General features: G+C 40.7%; 1 protein-coding gene across 8 annotated transcripts in view; it reads left to right on the plus strand.

Annotated features, from left to right (window-relative positions):
- The window catches only part of PLPPR1 (phospholipid phosphatase related 1), a 646,134-nt gene that overhangs the window by 571,314 nt on the left and 47,120 nt on the right, over nt 1–27,700 (plus strand). For 6 of the 8 annotated variants that reach the window (XM_081573011.1, XM_081573017.1, XM_081572982.1 and 3 more), the window contains one exon: nt 24,623–24,811. In XM_081573011.1, coding sequence (XP_081429137.1) covers nt 24,623–24,811 — 189 coding nt within the window. Of the gene's footprint in view, nt 1–11,127; nt 11,235–17,414; nt 17,483–24,622; nt 24,812–27,700 lie in introns of those variants that run through there. The other 2 variants (XM_081573042.1, XM_081573032.1) reach the window with 2 other exon arrangements.

The raw sequence follows: 27,700 nt of genomic DNA on the forward strand, positions 1-27,700 counted from the left end.
GACACCAGAACACACTATTAAAGAGATCGCCTGAAAAACAAATATATTACTACATATATATGAAGTCTAAAACAATGGTACCTATTTCCAGGGCAGGAATAGAAAGACACAGGTATAGAGACATGGTGGGTGGCGGGAAGGAGAGGGTGGGACAAATTGAGAGGGTGGCATTGACATATATACACTATGATGTGTAAAACTGATAGCTAGCAGGAAGTTGCTGTATAGCACAGGAAGCTCAGCTGGGTGCTCTGTAATGACCTCGAGGGGTGGGATGGGTGGGGGAAGGGGAGGTTCAAAAGGAAGGGGATATATATATATATAGGGATATATATACACACACACACACACACATATATATATCTACACACATGTTACTGATTCACGTTGTTGTACAGCAGAAAATAACACAACACTGTAATGCAATTATATTCCAATTTTTTAAAAAATTAATAAAATGGAAAGAAAACAAAAGAGAGAGATTCCCTGTCTTATACTGGTCTCAGTTAGCTCTTTTATCTTGTATACATTGCCAAATCTGGCCTCCTCAGAGAGCGCCCCATACAGCTCAGAGTTTCTTTCAGTTGTTTCTCCTCTTTTTTCTCATTACAACTTCACTTGTGAGAACTTTAATGATCTAGACTGATTTCTCTTTTAGATTCTCATGTCTTAGACCCATGTCTGCTTCATCCTGAAATCTTTGAATTTACTTTTATGAGTTCACGAGTTCATGTCTGACCAAACTCAACCTTTCCTTTCTTAGATCCACTGAACTAAGTTACATGGCAGATTTTTCCTCCTACGTTCACTTCAGCTAACTTATTTTTTAATTATTTTTCATGGATTACAGCACATTGATCTGATAGGTTACCTATAAATAATCCCATGCCTTATAAGAATATCAATATTAACTGAAAAATTGATAAATATTGTGTATGAATTGTGGGGCAAGTGGAAAATGAAAGCCATGTGGCATAATAGATACACAAAATCATATTTTTCAGTTACTAATGTGACTTGAATTATCATAAACAGGTTATAACCAATAAAATAATTGCTTTAGAGTACTTTAGATATATGATTGACTAGGACAATCATTTGTACATATCAAATCCCTATAATTTGGAGATAATCTCATTTCTATGTTGACTTACAATAAAATATACCTTTGATGTATTGAAAAACCATACTAAAGAAATATGAAAACCAGGAAATTGTATTCATCAAAAGAGGTCAATGGGAGAGAGGTCCAAGAGGGAGGGGACAATTGTACACCTATGGCTGATTCATGTTGATGTTTAACAAAAAACAACAAAATTCTGTAAAGCAATTATCCTTCAATTAAAAAATAAAATTTTTAAAAGTTTAAAAGAAATACTGGAGAATGTTTTTTATGTGTATCTGATAAGAGATTAGTCTCCAGAGTTTATTAAAAACTACTTCAGGCCAGTAAAAAGACAGTGCAAAAAAGACATAAATAGGCTGGGTGTGAACATACACACATATATACCTACCTATATTTAAGGTACTCATACAGATGTGCAAAGAACTGAAAAATATAAAATTCAGGAAACAGTGGCCTCTTTGGGAGATCATCAGGTTGGGGCTGCAATAGGATCCAATGGATTGAGATTAGAGCACATACAGTTGATCCTTAACCAGTACAGGGTTAGGGAGCCACCTCACTGCACGGTTGAAAATCTGTGTGCAAATTATAATAGGCACTCCATATCAGCACTTCCTCCGTATCTACTGCTTTTGAGGATTCAACCAAACCCATAGATCGATCACATAATGAAAAATATTTGGATTTAAGTGGACCTATGTAGTTCAAAACCAGATTGTTCAAGGGTCAGTTGTATATGGGAAGTGTCAATGGCATTAAGTAATATGTTCACATAATTATGTGTCTAAACTATAATTCAGTTAAATATATATAGTGAATTTGCAATGTTGTGTTAGTTTCAGGTGTACTGTAAAGTGATTGGGTTACTCATTTTTTTCAGATTCTTATCCATTATAGGTTATTCCAAGATACTGAATATATTCAGCAGTTACCTATGCTATACAACAAGCAGGTCTTTGTTGCTTATCTATTTATATATAGTAATGTGTATTTTATATGTAGAGTGTGTGTATATTTTTCCCAAACTCTTAATTTTACACATGTCAAAAATACCAAACAATAAAAAACAATAAGAACCCACTGTGCTATGTGCTGATCCAGAGTATTTGGATAACTTATTCTGTTATCTCAAACAAGTTACTTAGCTTGTCTGAGCCTCACTTCCCTCATTGGTAAAGAAACTGGCTAATCTGTAAAGTGTCTTCCAATTCCCACTGTCTCTAATCCTATGATCCAGAGAAATAACAGTATGTAAACCAAGGAACTTCCCCAGTTAGTTTTCAATTTACACATGTTGACATAGGCTCAAAATATGAGGAAAGGGGCAAAAAATATTAATCTGCTAAGTTATTTTAAATAAATGAGAAATTCAAACAAAGGAAAGACTAAATAAACAAGATTGTATTAGATTATTTGAAACTATAAACTGTCTTACCTCTGGATCAAATAGCTACTTGTCCACAACCCTCCTAATCACCTCTCCCATATCCCTTTCAAAAATTTAAAAACAAGGACAACTTTGTATAAACACTGAAATCGAGAGGAAAATGACATTCAGTGACAAAAATCTCAAATACTGCAAATGTGGTACCGATTGACTCAGAAGAAGGAAAAGGAAACTGAGGCCAGCTTATAAAACCTCTTGCCATCCAGCAACACTAGCAGCAGCACGTGAAGCAAAAAATAAACTCATTGGAAAAACACCACTGACAGTCCTTAATTAGGACAGGAGCAGGCTTTCGGATGTGCAGGATCAAACAAGTTGGTTCTCTCTTCATCAATGCAAATCAATATAATAGCAAATGATAATAGCGCATTTATAGTGTTTACTCTATGTCGGTATATATAATTAGTTCACTGAATCTTCACAACACATTCTGTTGGTAAATGCTTCTGTCTCAATTTTAAAGGTGAAAAAACATGTATAGATAGTTTATGTGACTGTGCCCAGGGCCAGTGAGTGGCTGAGGCAGGATTTAAATCTGAGCTCTAGGTGGAGAGGATGTGGAGAAAAAAGGAACCCTCCTACACTGTTGGTGGGAGTGTGAACTGGTACAGCCACTATAAAGTACGGTATGGAGCTTCCTTAAAAAATAAAAAAATAAAAATAGAGCTACCTTATGATGTAGCTATCCCACTCCTAGGCATATATCTGGAGAAAACCGTAATTTGAAGGAATGCATGAACCCCAGTGTTCATTGCAGCACTATTTACAACAGCCAGGACATGGAAAGAACCTTAATGTCCATCGACAGAAGAATGTATAAAGATAACGTGGTACATATATACAATGGAGTATCAGCCATAAAGAACAAAATAGTGCCATCTGCAGAGATGTGGATGGACCTAGAGATTGTCATACAAAATGAAGTAAGTCAGAAAGAGAAAAACCAATCTATCACTTATATGTGGAACCTAGGGAAATGGTACAGATGAACTTATTGGCAAAGCAAAAATAGTCACAGATGTAGAGAAAAAAATTATGTTTACCAAGTGAATTGGGGGTGGGATGAATCAGGAGATGGGATTAACAATATACACTACTACGTATAAAATAGGTAACTAATGAGAACCTACTGTGTAGCACAGGGAACTCTAATCAGTGCTCTGTGGTGACCTAAATGGGCAGGAAATCTATATAGAGTGGATATATGTATAACTGATTCACTTTGCTGCACAGCAGAAACACAACATTATAAAGCAACTATACTCCAACAAAAATTAATTAAAATTAAATAAATCCAAGTTCTTGACTTCCAGAGTCTGGTCCTCTTTTCACTGAACTATATTGTCCCTCAACAGCAAAAGAAAGTAGTTGTGTCTAATGTCTATTGACACAATAATGATGCATTAAAAACTACTTCAAAATTCTATGGTGTATAACAGTGGGTATTATTTAGCTCATGAGTTTGTGGGATGGCTGTTCAGACCTTACTGGGTAATTCTGGTCTTGGCTGGGCTCACTCAAAGGTCTAAGAGCTGACCAGCTATTGTCTGGGGCTCACACATCCTAGGGTGACTTGGCTTTCCTCCAAGGAGTTCACACATCCCTCCAGCAGGCTGACCCAGACACGTTCTCCTGGCAGAGGTGTACAAACAAATGGGACACACAGTGCTTTTCACACCTCTGCTTGTAGTCACTCTGCACACATCCCCTGGGCCAAAGTAAGTCACTGCTCTTCCATAAGAGGAACAAGAGAAAGGGAGTGGAGACAAGGAGAGAAGAATTGGGGCCTTTACTGTCATTCATTTGCCATGGTAACTGCTGAGAAGTTCTGAAAAAGAAGCTTTTGCTGCAATAACAAGGCTTCCCCGCTTGCGTCAGGACTCTTCCCTGAGGCAGCTCTGAACGGAGGGAAGGCCCAACAATATGCCACCTGGAGCCAGGCCCTTCAGACAACTGGATTCAGCAATCTGACCTCCAGGGAAGATTCTCCAACAAGACAGAGAAAACTCGAAGAAGCAACCCAAAGGCAACTGCAACTCCCTCTCATTCCTCCCTTTTCAGGCTTCTACGTGACCTAACTGGGTACTTACATCAAGCTGTCCTTCACGGGACCTCCGAGAGGAGGATGTTTACAGCCATCATAGGGAAAGGAAGGGAATCTAAAGAGATATTTATGTGAGAAAATGTTTTCCAGTTCTGCTGGGGTTTAGATTTATTACATAGCGCTTACCAAAGCATTGCTTGTTGCTAATGGTGGTCTTGAGGCACTTGAGAGAACTATAGGTGTGGTGGTCTGTGGATCAACACCCATTGGCCAGAGTCTGGATCTCACCATTTTCCTCTGACTTTCATCCATTTGTTGTACCAGGACGCGTGGAGCACCTACCAGATATCAGGCTCTGGGAGCACAATAGCTGTTCAGTGTTCACAATCCCCACAGACTTTTTAGTCTCCTGCACTGACTCTTCATGGTCTCCCCGACCCAGAGTGCTCATTAGACTATATTCAGGAATTAAAATAGCACGATTATTGCTATTCTGTCTCCCATGCCTCTCTCTCTCTTTATGAGTGAGTATAACCTCTTCTTCAATATATCCAGCTAAAAATATTGTTCCTGATCCCCAGAGAATAGAGATCCTGTCCTACTTCGTAGAAAGCTGAGAGCCTGTGCCTAGGAAGGGGTGGGGCCAAGCCTGGATTAGCTGATACAGCAGTATTGATGGAAACTACTTTTGGACACAGTAAGAGGCTGATGATGTGAGGTATAAGGTGTCAGTTGGTGGGGCCCAAACCAGCACCGTGACTGCACACCCTAGTTATAACATTCTGACCTTCACATTTTTCTGTCGTGAAAATGTGAAGACACCACTGAAATGATCTTCCATATCCTAGATTCGGTACCTTCTACTGGCTGTTTCATGGGGTCAGAAGACAGAGGCAGCAGTCAAGAATGAAAAGACAGCTTATGGTGAACAATTATTAACTACTTAAGAATATAACTAACTTCCTGAACATTTTCAGCTCAACATGCCTGGCTCAAATCAAATGCTCTAAATGTGTCTTCTAAAGTAATTTCACATCTCATTGAATAAATTTCCATTGACAAGGCATGCTCAGTCATAAGTCCCCCAGTATAATGGCAGAGTATTTAGAGTGCTAAATGATACAGATTATGCATTGTGCCGTGTTCAGAAAGTTCTCAAATGGAACAATCATTTTCAAAAGGAACAAAAATCAACCCAAGAGGATAAAAGTGAGAAAAGGAGGCTTAGATTGCCTCACAGAACCTGCAGTCAGGCATGGATATCCAGAGAGTGACAGTTTTTCATGAGAATCAGGAGATTAAAAGCTCTGAAAGCCTTTCTCCTATCATGTGTATTAAAATAATTGTTCCTCTAATTCAAATCTCTAAGCAGCTTAATGCCTGTTCTTGTCTTAGTTCAATTTAGAGAGAACATAAGAACAAAAATGCTGTATCTGCTCAGTGTCTGCTTCTCTAGATGAAATTGTTTAAGTAAACTCAAAGCTCTGGGCTTATGTGGTTGACCATGTAACTGGACATTCCCTCCAAAAACAAGGTAAAGAAAGCCTCTCCTAGGCCAAGACTCAAATTGAAAAGTAGTCCTAGAATTGTTAGAGAGGTATAATAACCTCTTCCTAATGAAATATGTCTGGGGACAACTTAACCTAACATTAGAGGGAAGAAAAAACAATCTCTGCTCCATTCAATGCTCTGAATTTAGTTGAATCACCATGATTGCATCAGTCAACACTCTCAGCTGACACAACTGGGGTGTTACCCAGGACAAGAGGTAGCCATCTTTACTGAAATTACTGCCTTTCTCCAGAACTCAAAGAAATGATTGATGAGCAAATGTCTGGTGATACCCCATGCTGGATTGCCTGTCATGTACCTCTCCTCTGGACAGGAAACTTTGGAACCAGAGTTTGCTTGTGTCAGGAATGTGGAGTACTTTGAAGGCACGCAGACATCATTCAAGCATGTACTGAAAACCTCATGGAAGTCTAACCTATTTCAGGACCCAAGTCACATATCTGAATAGGTGGTACCCCTTATGACATCAGGGGTAGCCAAGTTCCAGTCAACTGGTAATGACTGAGTGCTGTGTGGAAAATGATCTGAAGACCCAACTGGGTTCAACAGGAAACAGTCCCAAGAATAACTGGTGCTATCGCTCATAATTATGGCACATTTGGCATGATTTTATCATTTCTAGTTCTGTTGACTTGAAGCAACTGTTTTTCCTCGCATTTTATCATTTCTTTAAAAACACAGGGGAAAGGAAGCCTGGTTGGGGGTGGGGGGCAGGGTGGGTTTAAGTCCTCTGTATTTTGAAGTGAAGATGTTGGTCCTGTATTTGTGCTATTCTCTAACAATTTATTGCTGCTGCTGCTGCTAAGTCGCTTCAGTCGTGTCCAGCTCTGTGCGACCCCATAGATGGCAGCCCACCAGGCTTCGCCGTCCCTGGGATTCTCCAGGCAAGAACACTGGAATGGGTTGCCATTTCCTTTATTAGGTGCTTGTTATAAAATGGGGCAGGCAGTTCTGAACTGTGGTCTCCAACATGGGAGTACTTGGATAAGTGGACCACTGGCCTGTTCTGTTCTGGAGACAAGAGGGGGAGATGCACCTCCTGGAATCCCAAAGAGCAAGAAAAGGTTTTGAAATGACCAGGTCTCTTCTCATCATCTGCTAAACAACAGGCACAGCTGCACTTGAGAACCGACGTTCCCTTTCTCTCCATCCTTTTCCATGTCGGGTACCATAGTGGACATTCGACACATATTTATTGAGATGAGACAAAGGCAGAATTCATCTTGCCTAGAGATGCCTAAAGATGTGCTAAACTGCCACAATTTAGGAAACATTTTTAAAACGGTCACATTCCTGGATTAGCACACAAAGGCTTAAAAAAAAAAAAAAAAACTCACGGCACAATGCAGAGGACCTTTTTCTGTCTCTCCCTGTCTTCTCAATGTAGCCCCACAAATCTGCCTCAAAGAACGCTGAGGGGTAATTCTGTCCTGCCCGTTGTCCCTATCTCAACCACAATTAAAAGACAAGGACTCCACATCACCTCTCACCCTCTTATGTCCACACAGCTCCTGCATCTCTAAGTGATCCCATCACCCACCTTCCTCAACCCCTACATTTCTTCCCTATAGGTCTGTCATCAGTACAATCCTTTATCTTCTTACCCTTGTCTGAACAGTTTCTTCTTCTGTGAATTTGACTTTCTTAATATGATTGCTTCCTGCAGCCCTCCCAAGTGGCCAAGTTTTATTGCCCATACCCCTTGTGCTACTGGACTTCGAGACAGGTCAGGTGTTGTCCTTGCTCCCCGTTGTCTCTTGTAGACTCTTCTTAAAAGTCACTCAGCTTGTAATAGAGCGATGCAAGTCAGAACTACAATGAGATACCAGCTTGCACCAGTTGGAATTAAAAAACTACAAATAACAAATGCTGGAGAGGGTGTGGAGAAAAGGGAACCCTCCTACACTACTGGTGGGAATGTATATTGGTGTAGCCACTCTGGAGAACAGTATGGAGGTTCCTCAAAAAACTAAAAATATAGTTTGTATGATCCAGCGGGCTCAGACAGTAAACAATCTGCCTGCAATGCAGGAGACCTGGGTTGAATCCCTGGGTTGGGAAGATCCCCTGGAGGAGGGCATGGCAACGCACTCCAGTATTCTTGCCTGGAGAATCCTCATGGACAGAGGAGCCTGGCAGGGTTCAGTCCATGGGGTTGCAAAGTGTCAGACACAATTGAGTGACTAAGCACAGAGAAGCACATATGATCCAGCAATCCCACTCATGGACATATATCTGGACAAAACTGTAATTCAAAAAGATATATGCACCTCTATGTTCACGGCAACTTTATTTACAATAGACAAAACATGGAAACAACCTAAATGTTCATTGACACATGAATGGATAAAGAAGTTTGTGGTACATATGCAAAATAGAATATTCTTCAACCATAAAAAAGAATGAAATAATGCCATTTGCAACTACATGGATGGACCTAGAGACTATCATATTAAGCTGAGTAAGTCAGAAAGAGAAAGACATGCCATATGACATCACTTATATGTGGAATCTAAAATATGACACAAATGAACCTGTCTATGAAACAAAAGGGGGAAAGAGAGGTGGGATGAATTGGAAGATTGGGATTGACATAGATACACTATTGATACTTGTATAAAACAGTTAACTAATGAGAATCTACTGTATAGCACAGGGAACTGTACTCAATGCTCTGTGGTGACCTAAATGGAAATCCAAAACAGATGGGATGACTGATTCACTTTGCCATACAGTAGAAACTAACCCAATATTGTAAAGCAACTATACTCCAATAAAAACTTCTTAAAAAATAAAATATAGAGAATAGACTGGTGGTTGCCAATGTGGAAGAGGGTTGGATTGAGAATTTGGAATCAGCAGATGCAAACCGGTATATATAGAATGGATAAACAATAAGATCCTACTGTATAGCACAAAGAACTATATTCTATATTCTGTGATAAACCATAATGGAAAAGAATATGAAAAGAATGTATTCATATATGTATATATATGCATACATGCTAAGTCACTTAAGTCATGACTGATTCTTTGGTGACCCCATGGACTGTAGCCCGCCAGGCTTTGTCCATGGGATTCTATAAGCAAGAATACTCAAGTGGGTTGCCATACCCCCTCCTTGTATATATATGGCTTCCCTGGTAAAGATGGTAAAGAATCTGCCTGCAATGCAGGAGACTTAGGTTTGATCCCTGGGTGGGGAAGATCCCCTAGAGAAGGGAATGGCTATATATATAACCATATATATATGTATATGTATATGTATGTATATATACATACACATACACACACACACACCTGAATTACTTTGCTGTACATCCAAAACTTACACTACATTGTAAATCAACTATACTTCAAGAAAAAAAAAAAGTAATTCAGTGTGGAGCCTCATTCTATCCGTCAGTACCACTCATTGCCTCCTTGATGCCCTTACATGAAGTCTTGGACCACCACATCTCCCATATTCTTGTTCTTGGCTCACTGTCACTTTCCCTCTAATCCTACCCTTGTCACCACCTTCTTCATTTGCCTTTGCTCATTCATCACATTTCCTGGACTCTTCTATCCTCTATCTATGCTCACTAACTAAGGCTCCCAGGTGGTCCAGTGGTAAAGAATCCACCTGCCAATGCAGGAGATGCAGGTTTGATCCCTGAGTCTGGAAGATCCCTGTAGGAGGAAATGGCAACCCGTTCCAGTATTCTTGCCTGGAAAATTCCAATGACAGGGAAGCCTGGCAGGCTACAGTCCATGTGATGGCAGAGTCAGACACAGCTGAGCAACTGATCACTAACTAAATGATCACATACCTTGACTCCCAAAATATATCTCCAACTTACATAGCTGACTCCCTCCTTGACATTTCCACTGAATGTCTGATAGGCATCTCAAAATTTATATGTTCAAAATGAAGCTTATTTTTCCCCAGCCCCCAAATCTACTCTTTTTACTGCCTCCCCCATGTAGACAGATTTAATTTTGTGCACTGCTATTTCTTTAATACCTATCATGTAGTAGTTTATCTATGAAAGTTTAATGAATGAATTACTTTAAAACTAAATTTACAACAGACAGCATTTTACTTTTATTCCTTTATGAGGGAGAGTGCTAAATAGGATTTCATGAGCTTGCTCTGGAAATGTGAGAGCACTACAGTATAACTGGTACTCTGAGTACCTGGAAACTGACCTGTAAACTAACCTTTGCACCAACTCTGATTTGTCTGCCAAGGGTCTCTGCTCCAGTCCCATACGGATTCTTGTGTCAAGGTCGCCCTCTCTTCTGTGACAGGGTTGATGGCACCACTTCTCTGCTCAAACTCCCTCAGTCACTTCCTTTTAAGTATACAATAAAAGGTTGATTTCCTCTGCCTACCACGCAGAGCTCTCCTCTTTTGAGTTTGTACCTACTTATCCTTTTTTATTCTGGTTCCTGAATACACCTGTCAATCAGAATATATCAGCTCATGTAACTGTAAAGATCTCTACGTACTAAGATAGAGATCTTTATACTTACAAAGAAATAATAGGTGGCTCAGAGGGTAAAGAATCTGCCTGCAATGCAGGAAGCCAGGGTTCGATCCCTGGGTCGGAAAAATCCCCTAGAGAAGGGAATGGCAACCCATTCCACTATTCTTACCTGGAGAGTCCCATGGACAGAGGAGCCTGGCAGGCTGCAGTCCATGGGGTCCCAAAGAGTCAGACATGACTGAACAACTAACACTTTCACTTCAACTGTAAAGATCTCTATGTACTAAGATAGAAAAATGGTGAAAATAAGTTAAGAGAAATACATGCTGTGGAACAGCGTTTATGGTATGATTCTACTTTATGTATTTTTAAATCTAGAAGAATAAATATAGACCAATATTAATTTCAATGATAAGTTTTTCAAATTATACCATTATATATTAATGTGTGTTTCATTTTTTAAAAGATTCACAAAATCAGAGACAGAGATCAGACTTGTGGCTAACAGGGGTGGAAGAAGAGGGGAATGGAAATTAGAGGAAGGTGATCAAAAGGTACAAGCTTCCAAGTAAAGTAAGTAACAGGAATGTAATGTACCACATGAGGACTATACTGTCTTATATAGGAAAATTGGTAGAGAGTAAATGCTAAGAGTTCCCGTCAGAAGGAGAAAAATTTTTTTCTTAATATCTTCTTTCTTTTTATTTTAGTTATATGAGATGATGGTCATTAGCTGAGCCTATTGTAATAATTTCACAATATATATAAATCAGATCATCATGATGTATGCCTTAAATTTATACAGTGATGCGTGTCAATTATTTCTCAATAAAACTGGAAAAAATTGAAAGGCTCATATTTATGTTTGGCTCATAGTTGCACTGGAGAAGGCAATGGCACCCCACTCCAGTACTCTTGCCTGGAAACTCCCATGGACAGAGGAGCCTGGTAGGCTACAGTCCATGGGGTCGCTAAGAGTCGGACACGGCTGAGCGACTTCACTTTCACTTTTCCCTTTCATGCACTGGAAAAGGAAATGGCCATCCACTCCAATATTCTTGCCTGGAGAATCCCAAGGACGGCGGAGCCTGATGGGCTGCCATCTATGGGGTCGCACAGAGTCGGACACGACTGAAGCGACTTAGCAGCAGCAGCAGCAGCATAGTTGCACACTGCTAATGCAAAGTTATCATGCACGTTCCAATATAACTTACCAACCATGTGTGGCTACTTAAATTTATATAAACTGAGGTGAAATTCAAAATCCCATAGCCACATGTTAAGGGCTGGTAGCTACACATCGCTAGTGGCTATTGTATTGAGAGTACAGATATAGAAATTTTCCATCAATTCAAGACAATCCCACACTGGGAAACACCTGGTAAGCCAGATGTCCCTAAATGCTCACCTGGTTGCTTTCACTAGGATAACTGGCTTCATTTAGTTGCAGCCAGAGTGAAGCAGGTTCAGTGATCTGACAGCCACCAGGAGTTGGAGTGAGGGTCAGGTCAGTGTTCCTTTATGTGAGATTTTCCTAATGTGTCTGGGGAAAGTGCTATGGTAGAGGCAACTTACTCAGTAAGTTGAAGGGAAATAATGAATATCCTAACTAGTAATTTTTAAAGGAAAATGAGAACATCTAAATATTTTACAATGTTGAGATTAACCTGTTTTAATTAGAAAGAAAAATAACTGGTTGATTTAAAACAATGTCTTTCTTTTTCTCATTTGCTTAATTCTCAAGTAATGTAGCAATCCATGTGGAGAAAGAAGAATCATATTCCTTTCTGGTAGGAAAATTAAAATGGTATCTTAAGTACTTCTGCTCAAAATTGTTTGAAAGCAAACATAGGAAACTCTACCTTGTTTCCTTAATTTTCTTTTTCAGTTGAAATCTTTAATGTTTGTTGTATGTGGCATGCAGAAAATGCAATGTTAGTTTTGTGTCCATTCTAATTTAGTCATAAAATAATTTCTCATGTGACTTTTCCCAAGTCCATAATTTAAAAGCTCATAGTGAGAAAAGGTCTTGCCTGGAGAATCCCAGGGACGGCGGAGCCTGGTGGGCTGCCGTCTATGGGGTTGCACAGAGTCGGACACGACTGAAGCGACTTAGCAGCAGCAGCAATGAGAAAAGGATTGTTATTGTAAATAAAAAATAGGAATTCTCAATATTTTTGAGATAACTGTGATTTTAATATTTAAAGAGCAATATATTATATCACAATCTCTAGTATCCTTTCGGAGAAGGCAATGGCACCCCACTCCAGTACTCTTGCCTGGAAAATCCCATGGACGGAGGAGCCTGGTAGGCTACAGTCCATGGGGTCGCTTAGAGTCGGACACGACTGAGCGACTTCACTTTCACTTTTCCCTTTCATGCACTGGAGAAGGAAATGGCAACCCACTCCAGTATTCTTGCCTGGAGAATCCTAGGGACGGCGGAGCCTGGTGAGCTGCCGTCTATGGGGTTGCACAGAGTCGGACACGACTGAAGCGACTTAACAGCAACAGTATCTTTTCAAAGCCACAAAACAGTAAGCCCATGAAAATATCATATTTTTAAGCGCAAAATCATTACAACTTTTTTGACCACAGATCTCATTCCTTCTCTCTCTCTGCAAAGCACTTATTAACATCTTACATACCAGAGAACACTATTCAGAACATGCTGGTTATATTAAAAACTTTAGTTTTAACCAATATACCGATAAGACATCCCATGATGTTTTAGGTCATGTATTCTTTGAATTATGGTTTTCTAAGGGTATATGCCCAGAATTGAAAGAGACACATGTACCCCAATATTCACTGCAGCACTATTTACAATAGCCAGGACATGGAAGCAACCTAGATGTCCACTGACAATGGATAAAATTGTTGTACATATATGCAATGGAATGTTACTCTGCCATAAAAAGGGACAAATTTGAGTCAGTTGTAGTGAGGTAGATGAATGTAGAGCCTGTTACACAGAGTTAAGTCAGGAAGAGAAAAATAAATACCATATATTAACGCATAATATATGGAATCCAGAAAAATAGTACTGTTGAACCTATGTGCAGGGCACAAACAGAGATGCAGACGTAGAAATCAGACTTGTAGACACAATCAGGGAAGGAGAGGGTGGGACAAAGAGAGTAGCATTGACATTTATACGTTACCACGTGTAAAACATAGCTAGTGGGAAGCTGCTGTACAGCACAAGGAGCTCAGTCAGGTGCTTTGTAATGATCTAGAGGGGTGGGGGAGGAGGCGCTTGAGGAAGGGGATATATATATATGTATGGCTAGTTCACGTTGTTGTACAGCGGAAACCAAGAAAAAAATTGTAAAGCAATTGTCTTCCCCAATTAAAAATAAAAATTAAAAAAACAAAAACAAAAAACTTCATGGTTGAGCAGAATCTTCAGATTTGATTTTGAGCAGACACAAATCTTCCTTCTCCCCGATGGCTGGCTTTTTGACTAAAATAATTTCCTTTCCACCAATAACTGCCTCTTGGATACTGAGGCATCCTATACCAAAGTATTCCTAATGATGAAAATCACATTACATGACCTTACCCCTAAATAAAGAAAAATACAGGATAAGGTGAAGTCCCATAGAACTTAATCCTATTACAAAAGGGCCCGGAATGACTAGCAAATTTCTTTTGTTGGGCTGAAATCTTATCTTATTATATTTTCCTTTGATTAAGTGGATTAAATAGTTGAAGTCCTTCAGTAAGGTACCTTTACTTGGAACACCATACATTAGGATTTTAGTGTGGATATTAGTATAGTGTGTGGATAGGCCAAAGGAAGTAAGAATCAAGTCCTCTTTTTCCTTCAGACTAGGCACAAGACCCAAAATGATTCTTTAGGCAGAAAATCAAATCAATCTCCTCAAAGGCAAATCAGTATTCAGTTAGAAAGCAAAGATTGCAGTAATGATGATTCAAATCCAGCTTCATGTATTCAGTTGTGATACCCGACTTTGTTCACACAAGGGCTGTGCCTGCTGATTAAGCCTGTATCTCTTTCACTGAAAATCTCTTTTGATTATTGATGAAAGAAATTTGAAAGATGGCAAGAAAATTACATTTCCTTTTGAAATTATAGTATAAGTGTAATTTCTTCAACTGGCTCTTTAAAAATTGAGAAGGCCTCATCCTCACAGATTAATGAGATTTTTTTCCATCCCTGTGCCCACTCAAACCCCCTTGGACCTACTGATACACTTAATAAGTCTGCTGTCTATGTCTTGGCTGTCAGAAATGACACAAGTCTTCATTCTTTGGAGGAGGGCTAACTCTTCCGGATGCTCGGGCAATCGTATTTCTAAAGATTTTCTTCAGTGCTTTTGACTAGAGTGGATGGCACACCAGAGGCCCTGTTCTCACATCTACACCCTTCTCCCCTTTCTCCACAAGAGGAAGTGAGGCCTCTGGTGTTAGAGTCTAAAGACTGGCATTCAGATGACCTACTTGTTATTCCTGTAGCTTTTTATCCAATGATATTCAATCCCACAAAGAAGTCAGGCGCTGGGAAAGTTGAACCCAAGAGTGTTTGTGGGTTTAGAGCAGAGGTCTCATTCCAGTGCCCTAAAGGACCAACTCTTTTAAGAACAACAGGGTAGGTTGTTTTGATCATGGCTCTTTGGATTCATAGAACAGAAAACCAGCTGCATTATGTGAAGCCAAACCTTTTGAAATTAGAGTAAAAGTGAATTCACTGAAAACCAAAAAGCAGACAGCCCTCAGCACAAACTAAAACCAAAAACCGCAAAACCTTCAGAACCAAAATTATTCTCTCTCTCCAGGCCTTACGGTCACTTGGTTTTACATGTCCCCTTTACTTTTCCCTCTGAAAAACCATGCGTTAGGCCTCATGGCTTTTCCAGGTTCAGGTGGCCACACACCGAGCCCTGTAGCTCCTGGATTTAACATGTCCTGAGCTAGTCAACAAAGACACGCAAAGGTGTGTGAATCTCATTTCAAATTCCTTAGAAGCCAGTCAGTGAGAGGAAAAGACCAAAGTCAGGACTTCCTCTCCAAATTATGGGGTTTCTCCCCTCTTTGGATACTCCTTTATAACCTCAGAGAGTGTTGACTAAATGTGGAACATCTTGACCAAAGGCACATTCAGCTGCCCTTAGAAATGGCTTCCACTGCCACCTCCCTGTGATGCTCAGCTGGGAACACGGTTCGTCCAGTCCTTAGTTTCTTCAGTCGTCAAATCATCTTCCAGAGCCAAGTCACACAGGACCTTGTTTGCTTACCCTTCTCCCACAGGGCAGTGGGGCCCTTCATATGGGTAGCACCTTAAATCTTGTGGTGTTTCTGACTGGTCAGTTGATTTTATGTAACTTTTTTTTTATTAGATTTTCCAGAAAGGTTCTGCTATTTTTTCTGCTATGAGGAGGCTAGGGAGGGCAAAGAACTCCTCTTTATCAGCAAGTACTATAAGCTATGAGCTAAACATTACTTTTTACATATTTTAATAATTTTCACAGTTCAGTGTTAAATATATCTATTTTAAACACGAGGAGACAGATTGGGAGAGATTTTGTACATTACCTGAAGCCAAGCCTCTAGATGGTGTATCTAGTATTGTATCTGGGTCTTTAAGCTCCAAGTCCATAAACTTCTCCTGTACCATATAACCAGCTCAGATGTCATTGCCAACATAACCCTTCCCCTGTCTCATCACGTGTCTCTCACAGTCATTTTCTCTTCTTGATGTTACATCCATCCATCCATCCATTCATCCGTCCTTCCTTCCCTCTTTCCATCAGTCCATCATCCAATTATAACAAGTAACACAGAAAATCCTAATAAGGATCCTAACTAGTAGAAAATCCTAACTACCAGAAGGTAGTTCTAGCAGTTCCTTGGTTGGTCCAGTGGCTGGGGGGCCCAGGTTCAATCCCTGGTCGGGGAACTAGATCCCACATGCCGCAACTAAGAGGTCCCATGCCACAACTGAAGATCCTGCATGCCACAGCTAAGACCTAGCACAGCCAAATAAATAAATAAATATTCTAAAAAAAAAGAGAAAAAAACTACTAGAGTATTCATCAATGAATTTGGTAATGTTGCAAGATACAAAATTAATACACAGAAATCTCTTGCATCCCTATGCACTAACAATGAAAGATCAGAAAGAGAAATTAAGGAAACAGTCCCATTTACCATCACATCAAAAAGAATAAAATAGGAATAAACCTACCTAAGGAGATAAAAGATCTGTATTCTGAAAACTATAAGATGCTGATAAAAGAAATTGAAGATGACACAGATGGAAAGATATACCATGTTTATATGGTATATAAACCAAAGATGGAGAAGCTCTATACAGTCATCAAAAACAAGACCAGGAGCTGACTGTGGCTCAGATCATGAACTCCTCATTGCCAAATTCAGACCTAAATTGAAGAAAGTGGGGAAAACCACTAGACCATTCAGGTATGACCTAAATCGAATCCCTTATGATTATACAGTCGAAGTGAGAAATAGATTTAAGGAACTAGATCTGATAGACAGAGTGCCTGATGAACTATGGACAGAGATTCGTGACATTGTAATATCATTAAACAATAAAATTCATTTAAAAAAAAAATATGTGGATCTATGTTTCACTAGCAGAATACTTATGAAAAAGTAGTATCTAATTCACTGCTACCCAGTAGTTTTTAAAAACCCAATCTGAGAGAAACTATAAGAAAGAATGTAGAAGAATGCATTGTCTATGCATTCTTCTAGAACATGCTTACTCTTGAGTCAGATATTGTTCTAAATACTACACAATCCTCCTTTAATCTGCACAGAGACATGAAGAGGTAGGTGCTGTAGTATTACTAGCCCCTTCACTTTATTAATGAAGAAACAGAGGCACAGGAATCCGTCACATTCCTAGTAAGCAGCAGGGTGGGTTTCCAGCCTAGGCAGCCTTAACCTTTCATCGTGCTGTATCTCTCAAGTTTAACCTGCACTGAATCATGACACCCACCTCCTCCCTTCTATCTCACAGTATTGTTTTTGTGCGTTTAGCTTTAATGTGATGTCATCAGCCTATGTTAAGAGCTGATATGAAATCCCATACAAGGAACGGCACAGTCATTCTCAGCATAGTCATTGTTTATCATGTCGCTTGTGAGGACCCAGGATGAATTTCTGTCCAGTTACTCTATCAGAAAGATTCTACTTACCTTTATTTAACCATTGGTTGGTTTTTATCTTATAGTTACTGTGAAATGTGACCCTGACCAGTACTTCCTTATTGTGTGGACTATTAGACAACTTATACTCAAGGATGTAATTCCTGTCTCCATATTTATTTCTTCTGTTCCAACAGCTCAATGATGCTTGCTTACTTTATTTGGTAGAAGTTGGTATAATTTCTTTTTGAAACAAAATGAGAATATATAAACATGTCTTATGGCATATTTGTGAGTTATTATTGACCTTCATACAGATGAAGAAATTGATTCCAGGAGACATTTGAATAAAGTACTCAAGTCTGGGGACTTCCCTAGTGATCCAGTGGCTAAGACTTCACACTCCCAATGCAGGGGGCCCAGCTGGGTTTGATCCCTAGTCAGGGAACTAGATCCCACATGCCGCAACTAAGACCCAGCGCAAATAAAATTTTTTAAGTACTCAAGTCTGTAGCACATGGTTTAGCCCATAATATTATGCTGACATACTTCTAACCTGATTTTCCCCAGGATGGCAGAGTTTGTGTGAAGAAATACATCATAATTACAGAAGTAATCCTAGATTCAGCCAAGTTGTGTGACCTTATACAATTCATGTTATCTCTCTGGGCTTCTGTTTCCTCTTCTATAAAATGGAAATAATATGTGTACCATTTTGGTTGGTTGAGCACAGAGAAAAAAGTTGATTTATGTCATGTGCTTAGAACAGTTCCCAAGACATGCATAGTATAGATCATCACCTTTACCATCACCATCTCCTCCATCTCCTACTCCTTCCGTTTCTCCTTGGCTCTTGCCCCTGTTGTTATGGAAGACTTCCAGTTCCTCTCAAAGCATCACTTTTATTTCTAAGGGTTCCCAGTGAGGTCTCACGGGGCTTGCTGTCAGTTTTCTCAGGTGTTTCCCCTCCAGCTTACCATCTTGTTCCCACTTCCATCAGTACTATTGAGGGTTTTCCCACTCCAGCTGTTTTGTGCAGTTACTAACCTTGGTACCTAACATGCTTTGCCGGTACTGAATAACATGCAAATCTTTAATGTGTACTATCCCCTTGAGGTTCTAAGACTTTGCTTCTGCATCGCAACCATGCCAGATCTGATCATCTAAGCTCTGAGGCAGCATTCTTTCTGCTCCGAGTATCCTTTATCCTCTCTCTCTATGGAATTGAACATATGTCCCTAGGACTTAGTCAAAACCAATATCCTGAACACACACCACTCTGCCTTCTCCACCCCCTTGCCCTCGCTCTTCCTTTCCTTGCTCTCCTTCTGTCAACATCCATCCCTACTAGGTCACCAACCACATATGAACCCCAGCTTGGGATCAACTGATACCCTCCTACAGATCACTGTCTGTTTCCTGTGTTGACGTGTGCTCCCCAGGTGGGTCACAAATGACTTGAGATTAGAGAGCATATCTGAGAATTCCTCACCTTCACTACACTTAGTTCGGGAACGCAGAGACAGTTTTCAGAAACAGTTGTTGGTTGGCTGATTAATTGGCATTGGTCTCAATCACTTCTGGCAAGACCAGAATAAGAAAGCTTTTGGGGGAGGGAAGCATTCATTGCCTCAGGTAGAGTGACTGAGCACCCCAATTTGTTCAAGACACACAAACATCTCCATGTTAGCACTGAAAGGTCCCACGTCCCAGGACACCCCTTGGTCCTGGGCAAAGTGAGATGATTGGTCACTTAGCACTAGGATCCCTCAATTCAAAATATGCCCTTTAGGGACTCCCCTGTGGTCCAGAAGCTAAGAGTCCAAGCTTCCAATGCAGGAGGCCCAGGTTTGATCCCTGGTCAGGGAACTAGATCCCACATGCAGCAACCAAGACTGACACAGCCAAATGAATAAATAAAAATAAATCTTAAAATAAAAATGTCCCCTTTACACTCCAAACCAGATCCCAGTCCTCTCATTCCCTCATCATGAGTCTGCCCCTACATCCCTGGACACAAACACACACACAGTTTCACTCACTCACATGAGTCATACACCATTATCTGTCCCCTGCTCTCCTAGCTTGTGTCCTGTCATATAAATTAGTGGTCCACAATTGCTTCAGACTTTACCGACCAATGGAGAAGGCCATGACAACCCACTCCAGTACTCTTGCATGGAAAATCCCACGGACGGAGGAGTCTGGTAGGCTGCAGTCCATGGGGTCGCTAAGAGTCGGACCCAACTGAGCGACTTCACTTTCACTTCTCACTTTCATGCATTGGAGAAGGAAATGGCAACCCACTCCAGTGTTCTTGCCGGCAACCCACTCCAGTGTTCTTGCCTGGAGAATCCCAGGGACGGGGGAGTGGGCTGCCGTCTATGGGGTCACACAGAGTCGGACAAGACTGAAGCGACTTAGCAGCAGCAGCAGCAGTAGTTACCGACCAAAGGAAAATGTATCTGTCATCTCAGTCTCTCCTCTCAGCTTTGTGACTGTCCCAGTTACTCCTGTGTGACCTTAACTTTTCTCCCATCAGCAGAGGGCTGGGGTAGAAACACAAGACTGTCGACTCCGAGAAGCTGGATTTCATACACTGCTGGCTGCTGCTTCTGAATCTTCATGGAATGATCAGGACTTAGTGCACCCTCATATACTGGGTTGTCATTCTTAGGAAGCGACAGCTGAGGAGAATCCCTGGTATGGGTGCTCCTGACATCTTATCTCCCCATAGCCTTAATTGCTCTTTTCACAGTGGTGTCGTCAACCCTGCCACCAGCACTTGGGTCCGGCACAGCCTCGCCATCTGCTCATGTGACACCAACATTATGGCCACCCTCCAGGCCTCCCTAGCTGGGGCTGGAGAAGACAGCGCAGACAGCAAGGGTGCCAGCTGGCACAAGTGACACAAACCTAGACAGTGATGAATGTGGCCCAGGATAGGGAGGAGGAAGGGAGGCTGCTGACAGCTAATTGTGTGTAATCCATGCTGTGAGTTTGCCCATGGAAGCAGAATCAACGTGCCCCTCCTGTTCCTGCATTTCTTTTTAACACATGGTCACAAGATAAAGCTGGATTCCCTGGTGGCTCAGACGGTAAAGATCTGCCTGCAATGTAGGAGACCCGGGTTCAATCCCTAGGTCAGGAAGATCCCCTGGAGAAGGAAATGGCAACCCACTCCAGTATTCTTGCCTTGAAAATCCCATGGATGGAGGAGCCTGGTAGGCTACAGTCCATGGGGTCACAAAGAGTCAGACACGACTAAATGACTTCATTTTCACTTTCTTTCACTAGAGAATGTTCAATAGAAAAGAAGCCTGTGCTCATGGTAAAGAATCTGCCTGCAATGCGGGAGACCTGGGTTCGATCTTTGGATTGGGAAGATCCCCTGGAGAAGGGCATGGCAAACCACTCTAACATCCTTGCCTGGGAAATCCCATGGACAAAGGAACCTGGCAGGCTACAGTCCATAAGGTTTCACAGAGTCAGACATGGCTGAAGTGCCCTAACATGCACACACATACATTATATATGTATAATGTATATGTATAATAATGTGTATATATATATGTATGATTATATATATACACACAAATATACGTATAGGTCATTTGTATATAGATCATATATATATATATATATATATATATACACACACACACACAATTTTGCTCTCATTTACTTCCCTTTACCTTTTTCTCTTTTAAATGGAAGTGGTAGCACAAATGCACCTAATAAAATATAACATTTCTCCTCAAAAGAGGAAGCCAGATGCCATTTATTTATTTTTGTTTTATCCAAAAAGCCCCCATTGATCTGCCTGTTCTCCAAGCACATTTCTCCTAAGGACTAATGAAGCTGAGAGAGAGAAAATGTGTTTCCTGCCACATGGATAAGATAAACAGAAATCAGATCATGCCTGTGTAGAAAACAGAGGCAGAGCCCCCAAAACTGTTGGAATCCTGGTGTTAGCTCCAAAACATTCAGGTCAGCTGGCTAGCTTCTTTCCCATCCAGTCAACTCAACTTGAGCAATGCAACAAAAGAGAAAGAGAAACATCATGGCCTTGACTTTATAAACTAGCTGCCAGCAAGAGCACCATTCAGTGGGGCAGCTTGGGAGCACCTATTTCTCATCCTTATAGGAAACATCTGTATCCAAGTTTGTGTTAAAGAGGAAAGAAATGAAATACTTGAAACAGTAGAGATGGTGGCAGGAGCACTGGTAATTTACACATGCCAATAAACAACTTCAGGCACCGAGAAACACACGCAAAGGTCTCGAGATTACTGGATGGTCAGAAGTTGTGACAGAAGGTCCACTGTGGAGGAAGGTAGCAAACGTCAGACAATAGAATATAATCCTCGTAGACCCAGAAACAAGCTGTGAGTGCGAGTGATTGGAAAGTATGATTTGGAGCCTACAGACCTTCATAGCAGGATGGTTAGGAGTTTGTGCTTTGAACTCAGTGCAGCCAGAGATAATCCAAGGCTTCTGAGCCAAAGGGGAAAGACATTGAGTTAGAAAAAAATGGAAGAATGGGGACGATTCTTAATCCAAATGACCCTTAAAGATAATGAGGAGGAGGAATCGCAAAGCTAACGTTCCAGAAGCAGAGGCTGTGCCTGGTGTGAGAGAGTGGGCAGAGTGCGAGCCTCCGCTCCGGTGCTGTGGCTAAAGAAATGGACAGGAATGTGGATCAAGATGACAACCAGTGCCTCTCTGCATGAGAGCTGAGCTACCTTGCCTCCCCCCATAACTTGTATAGGAGGTAATTTCCACTCCATGACAGTTGTTTTGCCCCCTGGAGATCAGAAAATGTGGGTTTCTTGTCCTGGGTCTAACACTAATTAGCTACGTGACCTTGGGTTAGTCACTCCAGGGCTGGAATAAAAACTGGAGACTAAACCCTCAAAGATTACACTTCTTTCTCTCTGCCCCTTATGTGCTTCCACACAGAAACAATTTTTAAGCCATGAAGGACACACTACCCAGTCCTAATTTTTCCCAAAATGATTACTTTGATACTTTTAAACAAATCAACATTTTAAAATACTTTTTCTCCATTTCAGTTTCCTTGCTTTGCTGATTGTCAGCATAAGCACATGTTTGGTTTACTTATTGGATAATCCAGCAGTAGTTAGTTCTCCTTGCTGGGCCTCTGTTTTCTCGTCTATGAAATAAAGGTTTTATATGGGAAGATTTCCAAGGTCTTTTCCAGCTTAATTTTCTATAATTTCATAATCTCAAAGACCTCTTTTCTACCTTTATCACCATCTCATCTTGCCATTTTGGTGTTTCTATTGTGAATGAGGAAAATAATGGTGTTTCCATATTCCCCCAACTCCTCACACCTATTCAGTTCAATTGCTCAGTCGTGTCCGACTCTTTAAGACCCCGTGAATCACAGCACGCCAGGCCTCCCTGTCCATCACCAACTGCCGGAGTTTACCCAAACTCATGTCCATCAAGTTGGTGATGCCATCCAGCCATCTCATCCTCTGTCGTCCCCTTCTCCTCCTGCCCCCAATCCTTCCCAGCATCAGGGTCTTTTCCAGTGAGTCAACTCTTCGCATGAGGTGGCCAAAGTATTGGAGTTTCAGCTTCAACATCAGTCCTTCCAACGAACACCCAGGACTGATCTCCTTTAGGATGGACTGGTTGGATCTCCTTGTAGTCCAAAGGACTCTCAAGAGTCTTCTCCAACACCACAGTTCAAAAGCATCAATTCTTCGGTGCTCAGCTTTCTTTATAGTCCAACTCTCACATCCATACATGACTACTGGAAAAACCATAGCCTTGACTAGATGGACTTTTGTTAGCAAAGTAATGTCTCTGCTTTTTAATATGCTATCTAGGTTGGTCATAACTTTCCTTCCAAGGAGTAAGCGTCTTTTAATTTCATGGCTGCAATCACCATCTGCAGTGATTTTGGAACCCAAAAAAATAAAGTCTGACACTGTTTCCACCATTTCCCCATCTATTTCCCATGAAGTGATGGGACCAGATGCCATGATCTTAGTTTTAAAGGCTTCATCTAAACCTTGGTGAGTATCTGGGATATGTCTGAGCTAAACAAAAGGATAAAACTGTGTCCCTTTTTGTGTCCAAACCTTATGAAGTACTTATAGAATAAGATGTGATCATCAGCAAAGTCCTTTATTGACTGGTAGAAAGCCTTACCTTTATTTTTGGAATAAAGGTAATACCTTTTTGGAAAAGGATAAGAGTTATGACCGATATAGGATACCTGTACGATGTTCTTATCCATGCCATTAATTTAGGGTGTGGTTCTGAAATTTTCCCTTAACCTTTCTAGGCTTTAGCTTTCCTGATCATTCATTCATTTGTTCATTCGTTCATCATTTACCTGCATCTAATACTTTATAGAATAAGGTAAGTTTATCTCTAATATTTTCTGAAGTTTTCCATCAGCAGATCTCATGCTACATCTGGCCAATTCACATGCCACTGTCCTTTGACTTTTCACCTCTGTCTTGAATGGCAGCATTGCCTTGGTTCCCACACATCCTCTGGGAGGGGCCAGAGCAGAAGCTGGGTCTCTCTACAAGCGATGCTGTGGTCTGCATCTCAGATGGGAGCTGTTCTTATTTGCTGGAAGGTTTATATAACAGATGTTACAAGGCAGACAAGTAAGCACACACTCCCTGAGCCCGGCGCACGTGGAGCCAGACCCGCACACACTTGCCAGCACCAATACAAGGAGAGCTGCCGGGTGATGGAGGGAGTATGCTCTGAGGGGCGGGTGCGGCTCCGAAGCCCTGCTAATGTCTCTGTGTGGCCATGCTGTATTTTCAGCTTGTCATCATGGCTGGGACAGTGCTGCTTGCCTACTACTTCGAATGCACTGACACTTTTCAGGTGCATATCCAAGGATTCTTCTGTCAGGACGGAGACTTAATGAAGCCTTACCCGGGGACGGAGGAGGAAAGCTTCATCACCCCTCTGCTGCTCTACTGTGTGCTGGCTGCCACCCCAACGGCTATTGTAAGTAGAGAAAGAGATTTCCTTCTTTCCTGTCGGGTCCTAAACAGCATTTTCCGTCTGCCTTTTCTCCTCTTTCCTCTCTTCCTGGGCGTACAGCAGCAACCTTATTAGATGTGTCCTTTTCTGGCCAAAACAGAATGAGGAGAACCCTGCATAAAATCTCATCTAAGTAGGCCTTGTCTTTTACAGGTGGCCTTTGCTTTTCAGTGCCTGAATTGAAATACATATAATTTTTAAAGCATGTCTGAATATGTAAGTCAATAGGCATGAGTGGCTGCCATGTTAAGTATAGCAATTGTGCTCTTGAAAAAACAAAAGTATGGCCTGCCTTGTGCATATTCAGAAGAGGCTGTGAATGTAAATGCTGGCCTCGATATAAAGACTCACATCAGATTGGAACAGAATCCCCCCCCAGCCTGCATCTCCTGCTCTTCTGACTGAACTTCCAGAGAGGCCGGAGATGAGAGAAATCGCTCGACCTGATTTGCCGTGATTTATTCTGGGCAGCTCCGGCTCTGCTCACATTGCATGACATCCAATTAAGTTGCAACTTTACCTTCATTGATTGCACTCTTCTCTCTCATGAGGGAAAAAAAAAAAAAAATGGCCCAACAGCCCTCTAGGGAGACTGTTTCAAAAGCATAAAACTCACAGATCTGTATTGTCTAGTAAAGTGATTTAACACTTAAGACATTTTAACTTAAAAAATGACTTTGTATTTTAAAATAAACATTTCTCTGTACATGCTATGGGGTCAGATTATCTGGCATGTGATCTCAGTTATCATTTGCCTCTTTTTTCTTCCAAAGCTTCCTCCCCCTCAACTCTCCTTCCTACCGTAACCCTTTTTCCCTCATCCCCAACTCCCCTCTCTTCCGATCAGCAATAAAAATACCCACTGGCATGCTGAGGAATGTACTGATTATTCAGATGTTCAGTTCAAGTATTGTTTTCTGTACAAATGTTTTCCTTGCTTTAAGATGAGAAACGGAATCAAATTTTGAGGAGAATATGCACATAATGAGTACTGTAAGTTCATTTTTATCATTAATTCTAGGCTTGACAAGCTCCCCCTTAAATGATAAAGCTCTGCAGTAGGAATTAAGATCAGCTGTGATAAACCATGATCTCTCATGGTGGTGAAAAACACAAGCTTTGCAGTCCAACCTGCAGGACATCCTGTCTGTGTGACTTCGGGCAAGTCACTGTACTCCCTCTCCCTCTGCCCCCCAAAATGGAGATAATGTGACTGCCTAGTTCAGAGTTATCAAGACTTAAGATGCTTCATGCAAATACTTGGCACAGTGTCTAGCATGCACTAACTGGTTAGAAGTAGGGGGAAAAAGAAAAACTGGAAACTGATCTTCACCTTCAGCATCACAGACGAACTTCCTCTCCCTGCAGAGGAGACTCCACTGAGACCCTGGTGACACCTCCTGTTTAGAGTAATAGGGGATGTGCCCCTCTTAACTTTCCTTTCTCACCAGCCCAGGGACTAAGAGAAAGCATAAAGGACCCACTTCCTGGCATCTCAAAAGATGACATAATTCGCTCCCCAGGTAAAGCCTAGAGGCAACATTGGGTTCTATCTGGAATGGTTTAATGGCAGCTCTACCCAGAGGCACTGGGTTTAGCTGGAATCAGGTCGTGGTTTCTTTCTGTCCCATAAACACACCCTTTTCTCATGTTCTCAGACTAGAATCCTGAGAGATCCAATGACTTACTAATATTTACCTATCTTCTTGCTAGTCCCAGGAAATATCATTGCCTGGGCTCCCCTGCAATTACTTTTGGTAATTATATAGACATTTTTCCTTTAAAAAAAGAAAGAGAGAAAAACTAAGGAAAGCAAAGGAAGCAGATCAATAAAAATTATGAACAAATCAATGAACCAGAAAACAATAGGATTGATAAGTAAAATGTACAATCCCCTTGTTCTAACATAAGAAAGACAAAAGAAAAAAAAAAAGAGAAAATATATATAAGCAAAAATATATAAATGTTTAAAAGTCTGTACTATAGTTTTGTTAAAGTTGTATATTCAGCTCTGTGACAATATATGCTTACCTCTCAATAAAATTGATAATATTCTATGAAAATATAACTTTTTAACAATGCCTTTAATAGAAGTAGAAAACTGAATAGATGAATAACAATAGAGAAAATTTTAAACTGTCTAAAATTTATTTCATATCATTGGAGACACATAACTATAATATAAATTCCTTCAAAATTTCAAGGCATAGAAAATCAGTAACTATATAAACTGTTCTAGAGCGTTAAAATAAGTGGAAAGCTTTTCAATGCACATTATAAAGCGAGAAAAATAGGGATTTCAAACACTTAGAAAGTCTACATACACATCCACAAAAGCATTAGGAATGTTAATGCAAGCAGATGGAAGAGGACTGATAAATTTGTCTACCTGAAAAATAAGCATTTCTACCAAAATAAAAAGTAAATAAAGACTGCAAAAACACTTGCAGAATATGAGACTCCCATGTAAATATTCTTACTACTTAAAAAGATGAGCTTCCCAAAATAAAAATGGGCAAGGACAAAAATAGACAATTAACAAAATAAATTGTATGCACATAAACATTTCTAAACTCATGAGTTATCACAGAAAAGTCATTTTTTAAAGTCCAGAATTTTCCCCATGTAAAGTTGGCAAGTACTTTAAAGAAGTATAACCTATGTTGTTAAAGGTATAGCTACTTTCATACAATTTGAGTCAAAACGTAAATGGAGGGGCTTCCCTGGTGGCTAAGTGGTGGGGAATCCACCTGCCAATGTAGGAGACACAGGTTCATCTCTGATCCAGGAAGATAGCACACACCATGGAGCTAGGCCCTTGCACCACCATCATTGAGCCTGTGCTCTAGAGCC

The sequence above is a fragment of the Giraffa tippelskirchi genome, chromosome 1 (assembly GCF_054371585.1).
Source record: "Giraffa tippelskirchi isolate mGirTip1 chromosome 1, T2T-mGirTip1v1.2.pri, whole genome shotgun sequence".
In the NCBI taxonomy this organism is placed as follows: domain Eukaryota; kingdom Metazoa; phylum Chordata; class Mammalia; order Artiodactyla; family Giraffidae; genus Giraffa; species Giraffa tippelskirchi.